The sequence below is a fragment of the Thermobia domestica genome, chromosome 2 (genome assembly GCF_964235325.1).
Source record: "Thermobia domestica chromosome 2, izTheDome1.hap1.1, whole genome shotgun sequence".
Classification (NCBI taxonomy): Eukaryota; Metazoa; Arthropoda; class Insecta; order Zygentoma; family Lepismatidae; genus Thermobia; species Thermobia domestica.
The window spans coordinates 35,648,967-35,671,789 of NC_137455.1; the positions used below are offsets into that span (position 1 = coordinate 35,648,967).

Here is a 22,823-nt window from a genome sequence, read left to right on the forward strand (position 1 = left end):
TCACGGTTTGACAGCCTAGCAGACCCAACCGAATCTTCAAATTCATTATATGTGCGAATTTAGAGCTTAGCTTCTTTCAGTAAATATCGTGGCACATTCTTCGTGCATGACTAAAATGTAGATGCTGTAGATGACGTCAGTTACACCAATATTTTCATAAACGAGCAAAAAGCGGTGTATCCGGAAAATCGGGCTTAATTACTATTAAAAAAAAAAAAAAATACGAATCCGAAGATTGCGGAACAATTCGCCAGATATGACGATAATCGGACTGTGAGTGAAAATCGTGGAACAAGTGACAACAAGGTGCGTAAAATAGACTTCGAATCATCGAACATTGTGGAGGTAGATACACCCCTTCCTCTGGAACAACTACGAAGTCTATCTCATTTTAGTTATTATACAGCACCTATATTAACATCAAATTCAATAAGTGATACGTCTGAAATTGTATGGACAAATTTTTCATGATCTTGGAGAAACGACCGCTAGTGATTGATATTCATGAATCATGAAGACAATGGTGAAGGAGTTGTGTTGTGTAGCGTTTGTGTGTAGCATTCCCATGGGTTTCGTTTCCATCACATGTTCAGCTCTCGTTATACACGGAAAGAAAGTGAAGAGAAGTTAAATCTTAAAAAATTTCTCTAAGGTAAAATACGTTATTGCAAACTATATTTTAGGTCTATAAATACAGTAACACAATACTCGTATTATTGTGGCCTCTCCCTGCTGGTCTAGTGGCTAGCACGCGTGCACCACCTTTGGTACACGGAATTGCGAGTTCGATTCCAGGTGGGAGCGTCTTACAAAAATTTGAAAGATAGCCAACGCCGCAACTTAGATTTTTTGGGTGAGGGAAAGCATTAATATTTGTGCCCCCTAGAAAAAGTTGTTTTGGGCCCTCCCGCAAAATTCGAAAATAGGCCCAATCTTTCTCTTACTCTTTGTGGCCCCCCGGCGCCTGTAGACCCTCCCGCACACCCCTGGGCCCGTTCCATACATGACAAATTAATTAAGGGGAAAATATTGACAAATCTCATAGCCATACGAATAAATATTATTTCTAGGGCCCCTAATAGTAGACATTCTTTTACTGAAATGGGCCCACGACTCATTTTTGTTTTATTTAACTTTTGTGTGCTGTTTTGTTTATGTAAAGTAGTGAACCTGTTTGATGCTTCATTTATAATTTAATGTTCCTATCGTATATGGAGTAAGAAAATTTTGTCTTAAAGTGGGCCCCCTCGAACGGTGGGGAGCTTCCCTGGGGGTTGCCCCCCTGCTCATCACAAGTTATGGCCCTGACGATAGTGGATTCCACCTTAAACTGTAAGCCCACATCTCATGGCCTCGCTGCTGAAAAGGGACGTTAAACTAAAACCACCAAATCAATCGTATTATTGTGCTTGTGCTTTCATTTTTTAAAATTTGGCGTCCTACGAATATCCGCCAAGGCTAAGGAAGACGGTCATGAAGAGATAGATGATAATGGTGGATTAAGAAAGTAGAAGGAAACGGGAGGACCCCGAGAAAACCCACACACACAGTGTTTGTATACCAGAAGCAAAATTTGCCGCCAGCTAGGATCCAGCCAGGAATCCCATGCACATGAGATGAGCGCTCTACCACTGAGGCAACGCGGCTTTTCGTTGTGCTTTCAAGTATTTGTATTGAAATCATATCTGTTATTTATAATAGTAGTATATTCTTGCTAATAATACAATGTAGATACATAGTACTATTTAGACTAGGTGACCGGATATCTGAGCGACCAAATTGTAACACTAAATACTTAGGGAAGAATTTCATAAAAAATAATGAAAACTATACTCTGACTCTAAAGTTCGTGGGGATCTATGGCTGGCCGGATGGAGCGCTGCAGCTTCGTAGGTCTAATGCTTGGTTAGCACATCGGGTCTCAGGTGCTATTATTCTGACTTCTAAATCTTTAACCGCTATTTTCGTGAATGCGGACCTCAATGTGATGGTAAAGACAAGGACATTGTGCTCTCACGGGACTCTAACCGTGAACCATACGCACCGAGGTGTATATTAAACGCAGCAGATAAGTATACAAATTTAGGTTAAATGAATAAATAACATTATTAAAGAATTTTAAATAACAATAACGACTAGTGTGAACATTTATTATTATTATTATTATTATTATTATTATTATTATTATTATTATTATTATTATTATTATTATTATTATTATTATTAATAATAATAATAATAATAATAATAATCCATGAATATTTCAACTTTCTGGAGCCCCCCCCCCACTCCATGTATAAAGCACAGTACGGCATTAGTGTGAATCGCTGAACTTCTTCCCCCCCACCATTTTCAAATGATTTCGCACCCTGCACTGGAGTGAATTACTTGAACATCTTGAAACATTAGCTGATTAGGATTGAATAGAGATAGTAATGATTGCATCTTTCAATAAGAAGACTACCCAGCTCATTAATACAAATAATGCGAGGGAATTTCAAACGAAATTTGACACAAGGTTGTGCTTGGGATCCCGGGTTCGATCCCAACCCCCGCCAAGTGAACTTTGTGGTGGACAAACACCATGTGCTTGGGTTTTCTCGGGGTTCTCCCACTTTCTTCATTCCAATATTTCATTCATTACTCATCATCGCCGTTTCCTTTAGCCTAACCGGCATAAACGTGGGACGTAAAACTCAAAGATTTCATTTCTTTTTTTTGACACAAGGTTGATAGGACGCACAAGGTAAGGTAAATCTAAATGCAGTGGTCATACCGAAACTCAGATTTAACCTCTGTGACTATTTTTCTTCCAGGGACATTAAAACAGTATCACTGCTGTTATGGTTCTAATAGACTGTCATATGCTGATACACACATGCAGCGAATTAAATTATAGCATAAAGGCGCATCACATCACCAAGGAAAAAAAAAGATATTGGATATCTATGAAATATGAACAGGAAGTTTGTGTATCTCTATTCCGGTATAACAAAATTTTGAATCTGTTATATACTTAATTTGTGGTAATTTTCAAAAATGTTTTATCGAGCTATGAGATCAGGTGTAACCCAGGGGTAAAAGTGGATCTGAAAAGATAGGGAGACGCATGACGTCATGCCGTCCCTCATGCCTATCTTTGACCATTGTATTTTTTTTAGGTAGTGTGGACGACATAGATATTTTTGAAAGTGGGGTAACGGCGTCCCACTGCATTCCCCCTCACTTTCACCCCCTGGTGTAACCAAGTAGAATTAAGTGACCAAAATAGTTCTAAGAATGTAAAATTGTATATACAAAACTTCACCAGCCTTACAGTTCATAAGATATGATTCAATATAGTATGTGATATTGCATGAAAGACACATTCCTACAAATATTGTAGACCTAAGTGCTTCTATCAAATGTTCTGTAATCATCTGTGGAATCACTGAGTGTTTGATGACCTAAATCTGCAGTGTGGTGCATCTTCTTCCAAGTTACTGTATTTAGCTGGGTAAAAGACTGAAAAATGATGCACTTTCATTTCCACAACTGAAAGATGAGGAAAGTTTGACTATTGTATTTCTAGAAGGTGGAATGAATGGTTAAAAAGCAGAACGGATAACTAATTTAGAAAGCGAATATATATGATTTAGATATTTATGAAATTATCCTTTTTTTTTATTACCAACCTAAAATCCACTTTTAGCTAACCAGCGAAGAAGATTAGAACCTAAATTACCGAAAAAAATAGCTTAAGTAAGAAGATAAAAACAGAGTAGTTGATACTGGTAATTACACAATTGAATGTACATATTATTTATGTGTCATATAACTAGGTATATTCCTGTTTTAATTGACTAAATATTCTTACCTTTTTAATGAATTATTTTGTATGGATACTTGAAATAGCGGCTGGAATGAAGCTTGATGTGATCCTATAGTGAACTCAATAGTAACATCATATGGCAGATGAGGTTCTCGAACAGCATTGAAGAGCGCAAAGACTATTAATGGGCACCAAATAAGAAAGACAATTACGCAAAGAAATGCACCACCTTGAATAAATTTCACAACCTTATTTTTCGGTTCTCCTCGTGGTTGAGGCCATTCTTCTTCTGCACTCCGAAAACACTAAAACAATATAGAAATAACTACGTAAGAGAATAAATTTGTATAAACGATCAGTGAAATATCGATGGTTACTAATGTTTAAAATATATTTAGGAACAGAATTTGTTACACTTTGCAATAGATAGGATTAGGATTTAGATTTCAGGACTCTCGGCATCTATGGCCATTTAGCCCGTCACATATGAGTTATGACGTCCCTCGGTAAGCACACTATCCAGGGAAAGGGAAGGAAGCGGCCACAGACCTATATGTTAGGTATTATTCCGGCATTTGTCTGGTGTGAATGAGAAACACCTCGTTCAGAATTGCTGGCCTGATAAAGTTTTTTTTTTTTTTTACATTTTTCGCCCCCACCAGGAATCGAATCCGGAATCGCTCGTACCGAAGACGAGAGCGTTAGCGACTACGCTACGCGGGGGCCACTTTGCAGTAGATAATTCAAATTACAGCTCAATATTGGTAAATTTGACTTTGGATAGAAATGAAGCCATTTTGGATTACCGAAAACTCGCATATGTGGAAAGTGAGGCAAAATGTTTGATTTTAAGTTTTTTTTAAAAAAAATATAAAATCTATCAGTTTCATTCAAATCAACTAGATATAGATTTAAAAAAAAAAAAACTTCTAGACCTATGAGAGGTTCCCATGAGCCACGACTTTAAAGTAAGAATTTTCTGTTTTAATACCATCCGTCAACTCCAGTCTCCTTCGAGTCCTCCCTCTTTTTACTTCCATACTTTTTAGTACGTTCCTCATGATATAGTTCTTCCTTGGTCAATATCCCAATGAGTATCTTCCTCATTTACTAATTACATATACAATTAGTCTTTCCTCCACTATTTGTAATATTTCCCATTCGTTTTCCGTTCGACTCAGCTAATTCTATCCATTCTTCTCTACACCCACATTTCAAACACATCCATTTTTTTAATAGCCTTTGTAGTGCCCGTTTTTGTGTCCTATAGAATACAATCTTCACACAAAGCATTTTATGAGTTCGTTCCTATTCCATGACTTGTTTTTGTAATGTTTATTTCCATCCCATATTATTTCCAGCTTTTCATCAAGTTTTCCAACATCTTATTAATTTAATTTCCAAATTACTTCTAACTACTATTTAAAAAGAAAGGAAAAAAATTGTAATTAATCTGGTTTCATAATCCAGCCCTATTTTTCAACGCTGTAATATCTCGCTAACGTTTAATGACAAAAAGTATCTATTGCGGTTGCTTCATCTGCTAGTTCGTGCCTCATAGGATGATTTCGAGCTTCCTCGTTTCATTTTATTGCAAATTTGAGAGATATCCTTCTTCGTCTTCATTATTATCTGCCAATTTTCTCAGCGACCATCCTAAATCAGCAGCATCAGTGCCCATCCACCGTCCACTGAACTACAATGATTGATCCAGATTTCTACATCCTGACAATCTGCTGACTACGTACACAGCATGTCCATATAAATACTACCATACTTTAAAGTGATATTATGTCGCTTTGGATAATCATATTTAAATGAAATTGGTCACATTTAAAAAAAAACTTATATATATATATATATATATATATATATATATATATATATATATATATATATATATATATATATATATATATATATATATATATATATATAGGGTAAACTATCCAATAGTCGACCGAATTTGATTACGAAAAACGTAAGTCGGCATTTTGTGTTCTTTCTTTAATTGAATATGTCCAAAAAATGTGTATAGTACTCTGTGCACTCTCTAGAATCATGGGATTAGGTTAGTTTTCAAAAATGTTATTACATTAATTTATTACACTTTTTTATTATAAATGTGACAAATTTTGCTGTAGTCGACCACCCGAAATCTAAGTTCGACCACTACGTATACCAGTAGTCGACCAGGACTTCCAAGTTATAAAATTGTCCAGCTAATCTCAGAAATTGATATAAAAACACATTTATAATTCACAATATTCAAAATAAAACTTGTGGCTACCATTGGATCTAAACCACAACAGTTTTTTTTTTAAATAAATACAGGCCTATTCGACAAATTTGTGCAAATTATATCTGAATGTGCGAAGATAGGCTATTTTTAAAGTTGAACAAGAAACTAACGTAACATATTATAAATATAGTTTATAACAGCAACTAATGACTTCTCTATAGAATAGTTATAGCCTAAATTAATAATAGAAATAGATATAAATAGTCATTTCGAAGGACAACATTGACTCATAAGAAAATCCTCATCGCTGCTGTCGGTATCTTCGCATTGATAGAAACAGCTTGAGCATTGCAAATCTTCATACTCTTCTGCAGTATGTGCTTCCAAATCAGGAAGAACGCTCTGTGAATTTTGGGAATGCATGGAAGATGGGTTTTGCACAAACAGTCTGCACAAGTTACACATTCGGGCTGTAATTTATTGCTTTCGTCGATATTTCCTTTGCATTGACTGCAAATTTTATGTTTAATTGTAGCACGTTCCACTGATTCACGAATACAATAATAATGCTCAGGGATATCAAAAGCACTGTTTTCGCATGGGTTCGATGTTTCTTGCTCATGATTGACACTATCAGGAATGCTTTTCCGGTTCTCAAAACTTGATATCCCTTTGTGTACTTTCTTTCTATTGCCAGCACGCTTGTTGTTTTCTTTCGCTGAAAACTTCTCAAGGCAAGCCCCTTTTCGATTTTCTTTTTCTTCTAACTTCCTTCGTTTCATTTCTTCCTTTCCCTCATAATAATTTTTCCATTCTACTGAAGATATGGCAAATGGAATTTTGTTCGAAGATCTCGATCTAGTTCCCCGGCAACGTGTTTTCTCAGAGTCTACCTTTGTTGGCCACCACAGATGCTGCTCAAAATTTTCCAATGAAGCTTGATTACTTCCACATTCGGGAGGAACATCTTGCCCGCTGCTGAGAGGAGAATCATTAAATGTCAATGGACTAGTGCTTGTATGCCTAACATCAACTGTTAAAGCCTCAGGAGTTGAGAGTAAGGAACCTTGTTCATTCGAAGTTTCACTGTTGTGTTCAGTTTGATTCTTTGCTTTCTGTTGTACTTTCAGCCAGAACTGAAATAATATTGTTTCTTCATCACGTACACTTGATTCGCCCTGCGATTCTCTCACCATCTCAAATTTGTCCAATGTTTCCAATCCTAGTTCATACTTCATCAGTTCAACAGTATTTCTATATGCCGCAACTGTTGGCTCACAAGCTGATGGGGTTTCACTCGTAGATTGTGGTGGGATTTCACACACACTTACCGCGTGACTGGATTGTGAGGCGTTTGGTGGGACAATGCATTTTGTGTAATCAGCGGCATTTGGGTCAAGGAGAAAGAATCCACACTTTCGAAAGGCATTCCTTATGATTTCAAGGTTGGCACGATTTTATATAACTTTAGCTAGAAGTGGACAAAAATCTAACTTGATGAGGACCTTATACGAATTTTCGGTTTGCCATTCGTGGACAGCTTTCCGCCAAGCACCCTTTAAACTTCTAAATACACCTATATCTGCCGGTTGTAATATGTGGGTCGCGTTGGGGTACAAGGCGTACAGAATAATGCCATTTTCAGAGCACAAGTTACTAGTGTTCAAGTTTAAATGAGTTCTATGTCCGCCAACGAGGAAAAGCACGGAAAACTTTGTATTTCTTCTTTTCAACCAAGGGAGCAAAACGTTAGCAATGTATTCATAGAATGTTTCAGATTTCATCCATCTACTATCAGATAATCCTAATCCCCATTCTTTTGGTACAGTATTTACCAAATCTTTGGGTGGCTTCACATAGGGGAACTACCATAGTTGGCAAAATGCTTCCTACAGCATTGAATCCAGGTAGAACTGTAATTGTATCCTTTTCTGTTCCAGGAGCCTCTTCATATAAGTTTATCCAACCTTTGGGTCCCAAAATTACCCCAGTTTGAGGACACAGTTGAAAGTCTGTCTCATCAGCATTTAGAATTCTTTCTGAATCTTCCAGCAAATCATGACAATTAACGCTAGTTAGGTACTCCTTCAGTTCCTGAAACCAAGATCTGATTGCAGTCTCTGTAACACACGCATGTGCTTTAGATACTGTTTCCGCTGTCCTTTCAGTCACTTCTGGGTGCCTTCTCAAAAATGAATGATACCAGGCAGGACCAGGTCTTCCATTCCTCAACGGAGAGACTGGATATGACTTCAGCTTCTTGGCAAAAAATAAACAAATTAATGAATTAATTGAACAAGTAGCTTCATAGTGTGAATGAATCTCATTCTCCCTCGTAGCAAGTCAAATAATGGATCAATATTCTGCAAGGAGAGAACACTCAACATTCTTCAGCACCTAAATCAAAGGCATGAGATCCAAGTCTGAATAGAATATTCAAAACTACAATATCAAATATTGGCACGCAATAGGTATTTACAGACATCCAATACTAATCTTTCTCTCTCTGTTCCTAATTCAATTTTCTTCATGTGCTTTTTCAAAGTTCTTCAAATTCATTTTATTTCATTTTCTTATCACAAATATTACTCTTCTCTAAAGTCGACCACTTTGTTTCCAGTACTCGACCTCCCCGGTCGCCTACTGCTTCCGTTGCTTTAAATTTATTCTTTTGTGATCTAAAGAGCATATTAACTTCAAAAATTTCAAGCCTTATACTTTGTTAATTAATTTCTTACGAATTTTCAAAATGGTATTAGTCGACCACCCTGGTCGACTATAGAAATTGACCGTTTGAAAGAATGCAGTAGTCGAACTCCCCCATTCTTTGTCCCAAAAGAAACAAATTTTATTATATTCAAGTATTAAACTAAAGAACTAACCCAACACAAGCTTTTTGAATATTAAAACCTGAATTAGTAACGGCCATGATTGCAAAAACACATTTTTCCTACCTGTTGGCAGTATTCCAAAAAAATATGATCCTTCTGTGTTTCTTCCGTCTCCTGCTATAGTCCTAAACACTTTGGCGCGGTTCAGGCTAACCGTGTCAAACAAAACAATACAAGTTTGCAGTAATACCAGACAATGTTTAAAGTTTTCAATAAGACATTCCTTGGAATTCACAATGGAATCGATTTAATTTTAACAATGTATTTTTTCCAAGTGGTCGACTACTAACCTAGGTCGACTATAGCCGGTTCCACCATATATATATATATATATATATATATATATATATATATATATATATATATATATATATATATATATATATATATATATATAATAGACATTGAATATGGGCCCCACGAATGGCAATACAGACATCAAGATGATATTCCCATTCACGCCATGTACTTTTCTTGTTATATGTTTTTTTATGAATGCCCCCCGCCCCCCAAGTTACAGAGAAATCGGCGCCCTTGCACACGCTCCAACATATCTCATGAAATGGACTGGCCTTTCCTTTGATGACATACGCAGTCACGATCCACAAAATCACGGTACCACTTCAAAATTGACGTGTAAGAGCCTTAAGTTGGAACCTTGCGCCTAAAAGCACTCTGAAACTGCACTAGACTCTGCATGCTATGATATTACAAAATACACCAACTTCGCTTTTGCGGGGTCGCCATAACTCCTTAAAACTTATTCTTTAATAACAACACAACACAACGAAATGAAAGAAATTTGTTAGCATTTTACACTGTGAAAAATAAGCGGTAACCTAATGAAGGTTAATGGACAATTTGGCTGCTAGAACCAGTTAATAATTTGCAACAACGCTTCTGAGACCAAAAAAAAAAGTTAATTTTATGAGGTCACCGGTAATCAATCGAAAAAGGTTACTGGAAAATGCGTAGAAACAATCCAGTGTTTGGTTGTTATTAACCTATAAAGTAGGTTAGAAGAAGGTAATCAATTCAAGAAGGTTAATTTAATTTACAACACTTGGTTGTTATCAACTGATTTTCACACAAAGTAAAGTTAACCCTCCAGAACTTGTTTACTAGTAACACTGCATTACTAGAAGCACAAACAGCAACATCGCCATTTGCAATTTTAAGAACGAAATGTTCTAACAATTGTGAATACATCCGAAGGAATAGGAAAACAGTTATTAAAATATGTACAGTATATATTCCTGTATTTTACATGAATTAATAAAGAAATGTGAAGGAAAGTTTATTTACGGAAGTTTATGCATTTTCTGACATTTAAATGAACTTTCCTTCACTGTTGTACTGTATGGGGCGGAAACGTGGACATTACGTAAAGGTGACGAAAATCGACTGGAAACCTTCGAAATGTGGGTTTGGAGAAGAATGGAAAGAATTATTTGGGTCGAGCGGAAAACGAATGAGAGAGCGTTAGAAATGGTGGGTGAGAAAAGAACACTTTTAGATATTATAAGGAAGAGGAATAGAAACTGGTTGGGACATTGCCTAAGAAGAGATTGTATCATGAGGGTCGTCCTAGAGGGTATGGTGGCGGGAAAGAGAGGGAGGGGGCGAAGGAGACTACAATTAATGGATGATATTAAAACAGAAAGATCATACGCGAAGACGAAGAGGTTAGCGGAGGACCGTGGAGCATAGAAGCTTCTCAGCTGCGGCAAGTGACCTGCCAATAAAGGCAGAATACCTATGATGATGATGAAATGAAAACAATTTTGAGAAACATCTTTCTAGTACAAATAATCACACTAGATAGTAGCACTACTAACCATGCAATTGCCGTCAAATAATTTATACACTCGTAACAATAATTTTGTGATATTTACAGGAAACGTAATAGTTGTTCGTTGCTTTACAGTTTTGCTTATAGGAAAGAGTAACGCCCAAACAAATTATCAGTGTTATTTTTAAAACACTTCTGATATGGGGGGCTTACAAAGGTATCACATAAGTACAACTGAACAATAAATTTAAGCAGTTGTTATCTTATTTTAATATTGCATTTTTTGATATCACATCATTAGAGATGTGATTGAAAGAATAATACAAATTATTGTAACCAATTGAAAATATGTTATGTTAATTAAAATACGCGGTTAGAAAGTTGATGCACCCTCTTTCGTTGACCGGGCAGTCGGTTGTTCTCATATTATAACTAGGTTACCGGTTATAGGCCATGATTGGTAACTACGTGATCGGTTAGCGTACCCCTGTGAGTTATTACACTGCAACCTAGCAATATTAACCTGTAACACAAGGTTGCGATCACCTACTCTCGTTAAACTTTTTGGCTTGGTTGCTGGGACACACGACTTTGTTGTCCATATATTGACAAACTAACTTGGTAACTGTCCACCTTTTTCTTGTTTATTAGTAACTTTTTTTTTCTTTTGGCTTGTACGGCATAACAATGCAGAAACGTAAAAGCTTCCCAAGTGACTTCCAGCAGAAACAGCAACTGCCTGCTAAATTTCCAACAATGAACCCATATCGAGTAATCATAAAGTAAACATGATTGAATTTACTTTTTCTGTGTTTGATCCCCTCCATTATTCACATTGCTGTCCATTGTTCACATGCACAAAACTATTTTGGCCTTAGGCTGCGTTTACTTTGGAGGCACGCTTGGCCAAGTAAAATGAAAGCGCACGCTTGCGCAAGCTTGCTCCGATGGGGGTGTGTTTGTACTACAGGCAAGCAACAGCAACTGATCGCGCTCCCATTTCATCAGTCAAGATGGAGTCATCGGACAGTGAAGACGAAATATTGCTTGAAAGTCACAGTGCAGCACGCCCTTGCGAGTGGTGAGAAGTGTAACCGGTTCCGTCAAATCACCACCTGTTTCAAACGCCCTTATAAAGATTTTGTTTGTATGGGCAAGCTTGCGCAAGCGTGCGCTTCCATTTTACTTGTCCAAGCGTGCCTCCAAACTAAACGCAGCCTTATGCAGAGTCGTTTTGATGTGTGATTAGTGCCATACTAAAGAGTTTCGACTAGCATATGTTTCCTGCAGTAGTCAGTTCTTTAGTATGACGTTAATCATACGTGAAAACGACTCTGCATAAGGCTCTTTGAGTTTTTCTTCCGTATGTGACCAATTTCATTTCAATACGCTTACCGAAAGCGACGTAATACCACTTTAAAGGGTGATAGTATTTTTATGGACACAAAGATAAATGAAGGGTAAGGGGAAAAAAGAAGGAATGTCACAAAATTACATTTTTGAGAAAACGGCATTTTAATATTGGAAATCACGTACAAAGAATAGGGTTATTAAATCTTTCGTCCCTTTTTACATGGATATTTCTACATCTACGCGTGCATGGCATATACAATCAAATAGTACCAAGAGTCACCAACAGATAGGACAAAGCACCCGGTAAAGCACATGCATGGACAATCCTTGTTTTTTCCCCTTACCCTTCAAATTTTCTTCCTCATCGTGTTCATCATCAATTTGATAAAAAAAAAATGTTACAGTGATACTGAATAATTTCTGGAAGCAAACTACCAATTGTTAGAACAAACAACAATTTAAATGACTTCAAAGGTGTGCAGGGAACGTATTATAGTATGCCAACAGTCGGGTTTTTGTTTTTCTTTAGTTCGGGCTATATGAAACATGAGGTTTGGAGACTCTAACAACACTACCATAGCTACAAAATTAGAATTCCTTAAGGAACGACAAATTATTCCAGAGATATACAGGTAGTGATCAGAAAAATGGAAACACCTGAACGAAATTGCAACTTACCAGATTAATATGGTGTCGGGCCACCTTTCGCCTTCAGAACAGCCTTGATGCGACGTGGGATGGAGGCATAGAGGTCGTGAATGGTAGCAAGTGGAATTTTACACCATTCCTCGTGCAGGACATCGGCCAGTTTTGTGAGAGAGGATGGAGGTGGAAATCGTCGCCGGAGTCGTGTTTCCAAGACGGACCACAGATGTTCAATTATGTTGAGATCTGGGGATTGGGAGGGCCAGGGGAGGTGTTGAACTTCATCCCGATGTTCCTCAAACCACGCTGCAACAACGCCAGCTGTGTGAATGGGTGCATTATCATCTTGGAAGATTGCGTCATTGTCCGGGAACAACATCCGGACCATAGGATGCAAGTGGTCTCCTAAAATTGCGACATAATCGTTGGCAGTGATTCGTCTGCTAAGTGTGACCACAGGACCCAATGAAAACCATGATATGGGGGCCCACAGCATCACCGAGCCGCCGCCATGCTTCACAGTTAGGCGGAGACACTGCAGATCATAAGCTTCTTTGGGCGTTCTCCACACATAAACACGGCCCGTGGTTGGGAATAGGGTGAAGGATGACTCATCCGACCATATCACACATTTCCAGTCCTCAACGGTCCAAGTTGCATGGTAGCGGCACCATTTACGGCGTGCGAAAGCGTTATGGTCCCTGATGAGCGGTTTGGCCCGTGCAACACGACCCCGTAAGTTCATGTCATGTAATTCGCGGCGGACTGTGATTGTCAAAACAGGGTGGGGGAGGTGCTGATTGAGTTCCTCCGTCACTTGCTCCGCAGTGGCACGACGGTTCTGCGTGACAATGCGCTTTAATACCCGGCGTGACCTGTCACTCATGATTTTCTTCCGCCCACTGTTCCGCTTCCCCGATGTGGTTTTCCCGTGTGTTGTGTAGACCGTCATCACTTTCGACACTGTCCCACGCGACACACCTAACACAGTAGCCACTGCCGTCATACTCACTCCACATAACCTCGCACCAACAATTTGCCCTCTTTGAAAATCTGAGAGGTCTCCCATTTTATACTATCTCCGTCTGCTGCAGCCGTCTGCTGTTCCACTTCGCCTGACGTAGTATGGAGACCGACCTAATACACCACTACCAGCGGTCCGGCGCTGCGGGCGCCACGACACCACTGCCAACCCATACATCTGACGTGTTGCCAACTACAGGTGTTTCCATTTTCCTGATCACCATCTGTACAATTATGGTATCCACTGTAAATCACTCGGTACAGAAGAGTGAGTTACAACATAGATTTGAAGGTTAAACAGTATACCGTGATTAGAGACATTTAAATTTGATGAGGCCCTAAACTATTGAAGGTAATGGGGCCCTTTGTATGTCCAGTTGTGCAACCAATTCATGCACAACGTACGGACCCTATATACAGAAATTAGCAAACGAATGATAACAAAAGTGTATTGATGCTTGTAGGGACTATTTTGAGAAATTGTAAAAGATTCTATGTACGGTAATTAAATTGATTTCTCAAAAAGTATCTAGAAACTTTCGGCATACCCCTAGTATTATTATTACTTCTGTCTCATTCTGAAAATATAGAAAATATTTTTCTCGTTGCGTTTCTTAAAAAAAAAAAAAAAAAAAAAAACTTTTTAAAAATGAATAAAACTTTGGCCATTTTCTCGAAATAAATATAAAACGCCCGAACTCGAGCTTCCTCAGCTGATATTTTAAAAGAAATCTTTGAAATATGGGCATTTCAAGTTCATTTGAACATTAGACTGACTCAGATCAAGGAACGGTGGTTATAGTTCGGGCTTGAGTTGGGCCATTGATTTTAAACTCGCGATACCTCTGCCTTTGTCACTAAATCTTCCCCTGTTTTGTCACTACATTGAATCTATATTTTGAAATGTTTACAGAATTATTAAGTTATTAAATGTTTTCCTTTGCTCGCACCTTTTGTTCAAATATATGTGAATAAATATCTTCGAATTCTAACCATTCGAATAGCGTCAAAGTAGTGGGAGTACACATCCAATCCATGAGACATCTTAACTCATATACAAGAGGAATTAACATAAACCTGAAAAGACAAAATTTAAGTTATTGAGGTTTTAAGATATATTTTCGAAATTTACTTGTATCTTAAGGAAAGAATGTATCTTAAGAACTTTCATGTTTAAGAGACTAGAGAGCTATGATGCTGTGGTATCGTTTTCATTTTCTATTCATTAAATTTCTCTTTTATTATATATTTATTGTGATCTTAATTTATTTCAGAAACTTACGTATTTACTACACAAAACTATCTATTTATTTACCTACAGGCAGTCGTACTTTCAGAAAAAGTGTTCCCGGGGGGGCACACTTAGTATTCTGGGGGGCACTGCTGGTACCATTCTATTTATTATTATACTATAGACATATTCTTTTGGTCTCCTCCGGGGGCACTCTCAGAACTCCGGGGGGGCAGTGCCCCCCAAAAAATGTCTGGAAGAAACACTGCCTACAGGACGTCCATAAAGTCTGGAAGAAACACTGCCTACAGGACGTCCATAAAGTCTGGAAATATAGCCAAATATGCAAATAGAGAAAAATACAAATTTAGTTGTTTTTTTTAAGGTATACGAAACCATGGGCGAACATGAAATCACATTACAATATATTCTCAATGAAGTTCTATTGATAATCGTTTATTATCTAATACCAAAAAAATATGATCATACAGAGTCCGCCAGAAAAAAATGTATACACACTGCCATCCTGCATCAGGATACTGGCATTGATATTTGTTCTGAAATTTAAAAATGTTGTAGTATGGTTTTTCGACCAACAGATGTCGGTATTGTCAATTGTTTTCAGTTAAAATTACGTTGTAGTACCGGTTTCTGGTCAACAGATGTCGATACTGTCAGCACGGTTAGTGAGATAAGAAAATTGCAGGTTGACGTTCGAGCAGGTAATTACGTTTTGAAGTGTTTCATCAGGTTTGGGAATGCCATCGAAGTGCAGCGTCATAGAGAGGGGAATTTGTTACTGAACCACCAACCCGCCTAACAATCAAACACATTGTTGACACGTTTGAGGCGCATGGGACGATTTGCGATATTGATCTCCATTAATACATTGACCACTGTAGCTGCAGAGACCGCTCGTCGTTCTGTTATATTACGGACTTAATCGAAATTTTTATAATTTCCAAAATCAGACTGCAATATTATTTTAGCGTGTAACAATGTCACCTTGGAAAAACCAAGAAACACAAACAGTGGCGTATTTACGATTTTGTTTCGGGAGGGGCTTTGCTAACTTTCGGGGGGGGGGCTTTGCCTGAAAATATGAAAATTCTGCAAGATATTTCATATACTTTACTATAGTAAGTAAGATTTCGGGAAGGGCTTAAGCCCGGAAGCCCCCCCGTAAATACGCCACTGAACACAAATAAGTTATTATTGGTACAGTTACATACTTGTAGAAGGACACCAGAAAACCCAAACAATTATATAACTATACCAGTAATAATTCGATATCGAGATGTGCTTTTCCAAATCGAAACGAGATCGAGACGGAGTCCAGGCTCGTTTCAATACACATTCTGTACTGTTGAACTTTTTGTCCGCTATATTGGGCTGTCATATTGCATTTTGCACTTTTAACATTGGATTCGTACTCCGCGACCATGAAAACTTCTACCTACCCCTTTCAGTTCCATAGCAGTTTTACATATTGTCCGCCATATTGGATCCGCCATTTTGAATTTTACACTTTTGGTATCCCATTCATACATAGCAACATTCAATATCTCTATATACCCAATTTCAGATCCATGGCTTATTTTTTGTAATTTGTGTCCGCCATGTTGGATCCACCATTTTGATTTGTAAACATTTGATGTCAGATTCGTATTCAGCTACCTTTTAAACCTATAAATACTTCGTCTCAAAACAATTACATCATAACTTCGTATTTTCTTGTATTTACGAGCGTGCCTTATTCTGATCTTCAAATATTCGCCACGCCCCCTACAGGCACCATTCAAGCGAGATATTTTACATGTAGGGTGTACTCGATGTGACCTTTCCAACGATATATAACACATGCAGATCCCCATGTACCACTTCTAATAATTCCCTAGTGAGTCCGTTTTCGCTTTTTTCTAGTTAGTACTAATTTATTCCTTTGTTTGTTTAAATATTACAAAATGGTATAAAACACTCAGCTAGTTAAAATAGTCCTTCTTCACTTTTTCTGGTTGGTACAAATATATTCCTTCCTTTATTTCCATAGTACAAGAGTTATAAAATTCTCAGTTAGTTAAAATGGCGTTTCTTTGATTTTTTCTCATTAATACAAAAGTAAATAAGCCACTCAAATTTATTCCTTCTTCTCTTTTTTCTGCTTGGTACAAAACTGAGTAGGTCATACAAATTTATCCGTCGCTATGTTTACAAGTTACTAAGGGTTAAATATTTGACCCTTTGACCTCGATAGTCAGTACTTTTGGGACATTTTGTAGTTGATGACCCGTTACTAAATGGTAAATAGTAAATATCACTACAGGAGCGTAATGTGTAGGAATTTAAACGGTATTATTTTTATAAAACACAATGGTCAAGAACGAGTGTATCGACTGTGTTTACGTGAGTCAATGTGTTAGTAGAGAGCAGTGGTATGTCCATTGTGTTGTGTGGTTGCAATAACGCCGAACGCGATGGATGCAATAGCGTTACTGTCTGGGTTAAAGCTGTCATACCTCAGAATGTAATATCTTCTTTCCAAGCTACTGGAATATACTCATTCAATTCTTTAGTACTCCCAGAAACAGCTTTTGCTCCAAGTACCATGTCCTCAATGCTTCCGACACAAGCTCCAACTGGGACTGCATTGGACAACAATAACGAGCCATCCTTTGAAGATATCAATAGTCCCCAACCGTCAACATCATCTGCATGTATCCGTGATTTTATAGCTAATGCTTTGTCTCAGTCCTCTCACTCTTCATCTTCCAGTAACAGCTATTTCACTGACCTTATTCCAACTCCAAAAATTAACAAATCTCATTCTGAAAGGAATAAATCAAAAAACGTCCAAGCTGTGGTAGTGACTAGAAGTCTTGTTTAACGAACGTCCTAACGTGAAGGACAAAGAGCCAACTTTGCAAGCGGGTGGACGAAAGAAAGGGGATACTTATAAAAAGAATGGCGAAGGCAAAAGTTGAAAAACATGTCATCGCAAAGATAGCTCCTACTATTGCGTTGCGTTACTTGAAAAGGGTATTCTTACGATGATACAGGTAAAACTATTGATTGGTTGCAATGTGGAGCCTATAAGGGGTGACATCACGAAACTTGTGACGACATATTACCTCTTACTGGACACTGCTCTTGCTGTTCCAACTAATTATACTTGTTCCAGCGTATCTCAGTTCAATGGTTTCATGATAATATGAATAATGATAATCTTTCGCTATTGTATCCATAGTGTATGCAATAACGCCATTTCACTTTGCGCGACATTTTTGTGTTTTACTTGTACTACATATTTTTTCCAGGTTCTTTGCACTATGTTATAATCAGTGAACACCAAGATGCTAAACAATGCAACATTTATCTTGTTCCATTAAATATTAAATGTGAAATCCTCGAAAAACTAAGAATGGTGGCGTTATTGTAGCCAGTTACCCTATATATATATATATATATATATATATAATACATGCATTTATAAAAAATACAAACTGTACCAAAACAATAGGAACGATTGGGAAACAAATTAAATACTTTCCAGTATTCAAGTGTATAGATTTTTTTTAATTGTCATCAAATCTACATACACAGTTTTATTTGTCATAATACAACTATGAATACGTTAATGATGACGAACTTCTGCCAATACTGCTGGCATAATTTGTTTCTGTTGGATTCCAAAGAAATGTGAAACACATCGAACTTACATGTTTTTCATTAACCTATAAACAAGATACTCACTCTGTGTGTGTGTGTGTGTGTGTGAGAGAGAGAGAGAGAGAGAGAGAGAGAGAGAGAGAGAGAGAAAGAGAGAGATAAAATTTTAACGTTTGTTTAAATTTTCGAAACAATAAACTTTATAGAATAAAAAGACCAAAGGTATTGAAGTTAAGGGAACGTATTTCATGAAGTGTTAGTGTTCTTTACATGGATTATCTCCCTTTTTCCTCTCTTTACCACCTACGAATATTCTTCTCTTTGCTGACGATTGTAAAATTTTCTATAAAAATCTCTTCCATAGACGATGCCCTGCGATTTCAACAAATCCTCGCTAAACGTGCTGATTGGTGTGCGACTTGGAATGTAAAACTGAACCCTCAAAAGTACTTCACTCTTAGTATTTCTCTGAAGAAAAATACAATTGATCACAGATATTGTATTAGTAACAGTCCTAGCGAAAGAATTGCGACACATAAAGATTTTGGAGTATTATTCGATGAGAAAATTACATTCATTCATCAAATCACTGTTACTGTGAAGAGTGCTATGAGAATACTGGGTATTCTTTACAGATTTACTGAAATTCGCGATCTCAAATCAATCAGTATTTTCTTCAAAGCTTTTGTATCTCCTAAAATTGAATATTGCTCACCGATATGGAGTATGGCCTGTGCTTCAAACTTATCCCGTGTTGATCCTGTTCTTAAGTTTTTCCTTGCCATTGTCAAAGAGTTCCTTCAGTGCGTAATCTTAATAAAACACAGCTCCTAAACAAATTTAATATACAGACTTTACATACTTGACGCATGGTGGCAAACTTGCTGCTTCTCTATGAAAGTATCAGTGGAAAAATTGACTCTCAATTATTGGTTTCTGTTCTCAATTTTCGTGTACCTTCTCGCCTTACTCGCAGTTATGTTACTAACACATGTAACACCCAGACTATCAATTATACACCGTTTTTATACTTCAGACTGGCACCATTATATAATAATTTATCCTCAGATATTGATATTTTTGACTCTGAAAATCATTTTAGAAACAAACTGAAGTCTCTGTAAATGTGGTCTTTATTTTATATATATACATATACTAGCAGCGTTCACCCCGCTTCGCTGCGGTCACCCCGGAACGCAATAAACTTTGTTACTTAGATAATTTTTACTTTTTCGCTTTCAAGTGATATGATAAAAACCATAGAAGATTGCAGTAAATCTTAACATTATATCGCCTGTCATTTATGTTAACCCGCCCCGCTTCGCTGCGGTCATCCCGGTGCTGGCATATTGTAAAAGTGTCTGTAAAAATAAGCAAATCAATTAAAAAATTTTAAACAGAAGATTCAAGCTATTTTCCGCTGTATATCGCCTGTCATTTATGTTAACCCGCCGATCCTCACGGTCATGCGGGTTGCATATAAATACGTTTATTTTTACCTATGATGAACTAATAACAAAGGATTTGTACGTTATGGACACCTGAATGGTCAATTATCTCAAGACACTGGTAATTAAAAATTAAAGTGATATGATAAAAACCATCTAGGGTCCAAATCCTAATAAACCCCCAAAAATGAAAGAAATTGGTTCAGCCGTATTAGCGTGATGAGCGGACAAAATTTTGTACGTTCTCTTTTATATATATAGATTGTTGTTGTTTTTCTTATGTACTTTATTACATTGTTTCAGTGTAAAATGTACTTAGTTCTGTATCTGACACATTTATTAATAAATAAATATGTAAATAAATTGAATTGCTGTTGTATGCCGGTTTATGCTTTCTGTACCTATCAGCTATATTCTTTAGAACGGAATATGCAATTTTCGGAACCTTGCACCAAGGGCGCCGATTTCTCTGCAAATTATGGGGGGGGGGCATTCAGATGCAGAAGGTATATATACAGTATTAACATTTTAAGACAAATTGCACTCAAATTATACCAAATATTGTGTATTCATAAATACAATAGGGGAGGCCCACATTAGCTTTGGGGGTGAGCCGGGCCTCCTCGATCCCCCAGGATCAGCGCCCTTGCCTTGCACTTACGTTATCAAGTGACGAAATCACTTGGTTCAGCCATTAAGACTTGAATTAGTTGTGAAAAAAAAAGAAAATACTTTAATTAATAGGTGTACAGTTCTGTGACAAAATACCAATAAATCAATGTGTTTTTCATTTTCAAACCAAAAATATTAAAAACTAATTTCAACTAATTATCTTAAATAAAGATGTGTTATCAGTATCGCCGCTAGTTAAATTTCTTGGCTTGGTTATAATTGATATAATGAGGATTTTTTTTTTTTTTTAGTAGTTAGTTACGCTATTATGTGCCAGTATTTCTTGCTTCTGCATTCAATCAAAACATTTAAAAAAAATAACGTATTTTCTTTGATTTTACACCTTAATACATTATGAAATCATTTCGTTAGATAATAGCCAGGAATTTATTGAAAGTTCTGTGGAATAAAAATTTTGATAAACACAAGAAAAAGGAAATAAAATCTAAAGCTTGATGTTAGAAAAGTGAAACGCCTACTAATTTTAATTAAATTGGATTGGTTCAACACAGAACAGGACCAGATGGCTGTCGTTTTGATTTTGTGACGGATAGGTACATATACAGGGTGTTTCAAAACAACACTGACAATATTTGGGAGGTGATTCCTGACACCAAGATAAGACGAAAGCTATAGACCAAACTGGGTGCACAAATACTTCCTTTTGGAGTTACAGGCTGTCAAAAATATAGAGATGCAAGGGCTCGGGAAAAAACCGGCTTTTTTGGGAAAAAACTCGGTTTTTTCTGCTTTGCTTTTTTGCTTGGGAAATTTTGGGCTTTTTTCAAAATTCTGCTTTAAATTGATAAAGCAGACTTTGTTTCGCTTCTCTATAACACAAAAAGTCATTTAATTAGTGGTTGATGCGATAATAATATAAAACCTCGAAAATAAACCATGAATTTCGAAAAGATATTTCAAACAATTTTACTTCAACATTTTTACATTATGAATTCCAAAGGATTAACCAGTGTATATAATAATTTTTTTTAACCTCCTATATACAAAAGCAAGCAGAGTTGGCAAGAACCATAGTTGTTTCTGAAAATGACAAAAACCCGTTTTTTTGGGGGGGAGTTAAAACCAGTTTTTTTTTGGGTTTAAACCAGGTTTTTTTGATTTAGATATTTTGCTTTATGTATTTATATTACTATTCACAGAAATAAGTTTGTTTCGCCTTGGTGTTATGCAACAACGGGATTATGCTGGAAGAGGTCCCATAAGCTTAAAGAAGTCCGGTCAGTAAATTTCTTAAATTGAGAAACTCCCGCCCTAGCCACCGGGAAAATCCCCTCCTTATTTTAAATGTAAAACAACAACGGGAAAATCCTGTTATTGCTTTCCATGTAAAATTTAAAGGTCAACGTATCATAATCAGTACGCTAAAACTGAGATATTAAATTACAAATTTAGTATGTAGATATCATTGAAAGTCCAATCCAAGCTAATGTTGGAAGCTACGTAGGCAATCGATAAATTTTGCCAATTTCTATCAATATATTTAAGCAACCTTGGCTTCTTTATAAAACAACAGGCATGCAGAAATATATAATTTGGTTTCGTTTCGTATGTCTAGGCTTAACATCCTTACGTAATACCGAGGTTATCAAGGAGAAGACTTTCGCTTAAAGTGACCTCCGAACCGCTACTTGGTTTACACATGAAAGAAGGGCTCTGGTTCGACCGAGAATTGAACATGGGACACCTTGATTAAAAGATGAAAAGGAAATAAGACTAATGCAGATGATTTGACATGTGGAAATGTCACCATGAAGTTCACATTTTTGTTCTTTTTATTTTTTTGGTTTAAACCAGTTATTTTTTTTAAAAAAAACAGCTGGTGTAAACGAGCGAACCCTAAAAATAAAAACTTCTTTTTTAAAAAATAAACAAATAACTAGCAAAATTGCATGTAGTATTTTTACTTCAAAATATTCCATTCCTTCTTTTTGAAACAAAATAAAATTAAAATAAAACAAGAAAAATACTTAGATTTATATGATACACTTAAAGGCTGCACATCTAGAGCTTTTGGTTCTGTATATTCTT

At 36.8% G+C, this 22,823-nt stretch overlaps 1 protein-coding gene across 2 annotated transcripts in view; it reads right to left on the minus strand.

Moving 5' to 3' along the window:
• The window catches only part of LOC145679667 (piezo-type mechanosensitive ion channel component-like), a 215,593-nt gene that overhangs the window by 60,906 nt on the left and 131,864 nt on the right, over positions 1–22,823 (minus strand). For both annotated transcript variants that reach the window (XM_081750243.1, XM_081750242.1), the window contains exons 11-12: positions 14,708–14,834; positions 3,857–4,116 (exon numbers count right to left, since the gene is read on the minus strand). In XM_081750243.1, coding sequence (XP_081606369.1) covers positions 3,857–4,116; positions 14,708–14,834 — 387 coding nt within the window. The remainder of the gene's footprint in view (positions 1–3,856; positions 4,117–14,707; positions 14,835–22,823) is intronic.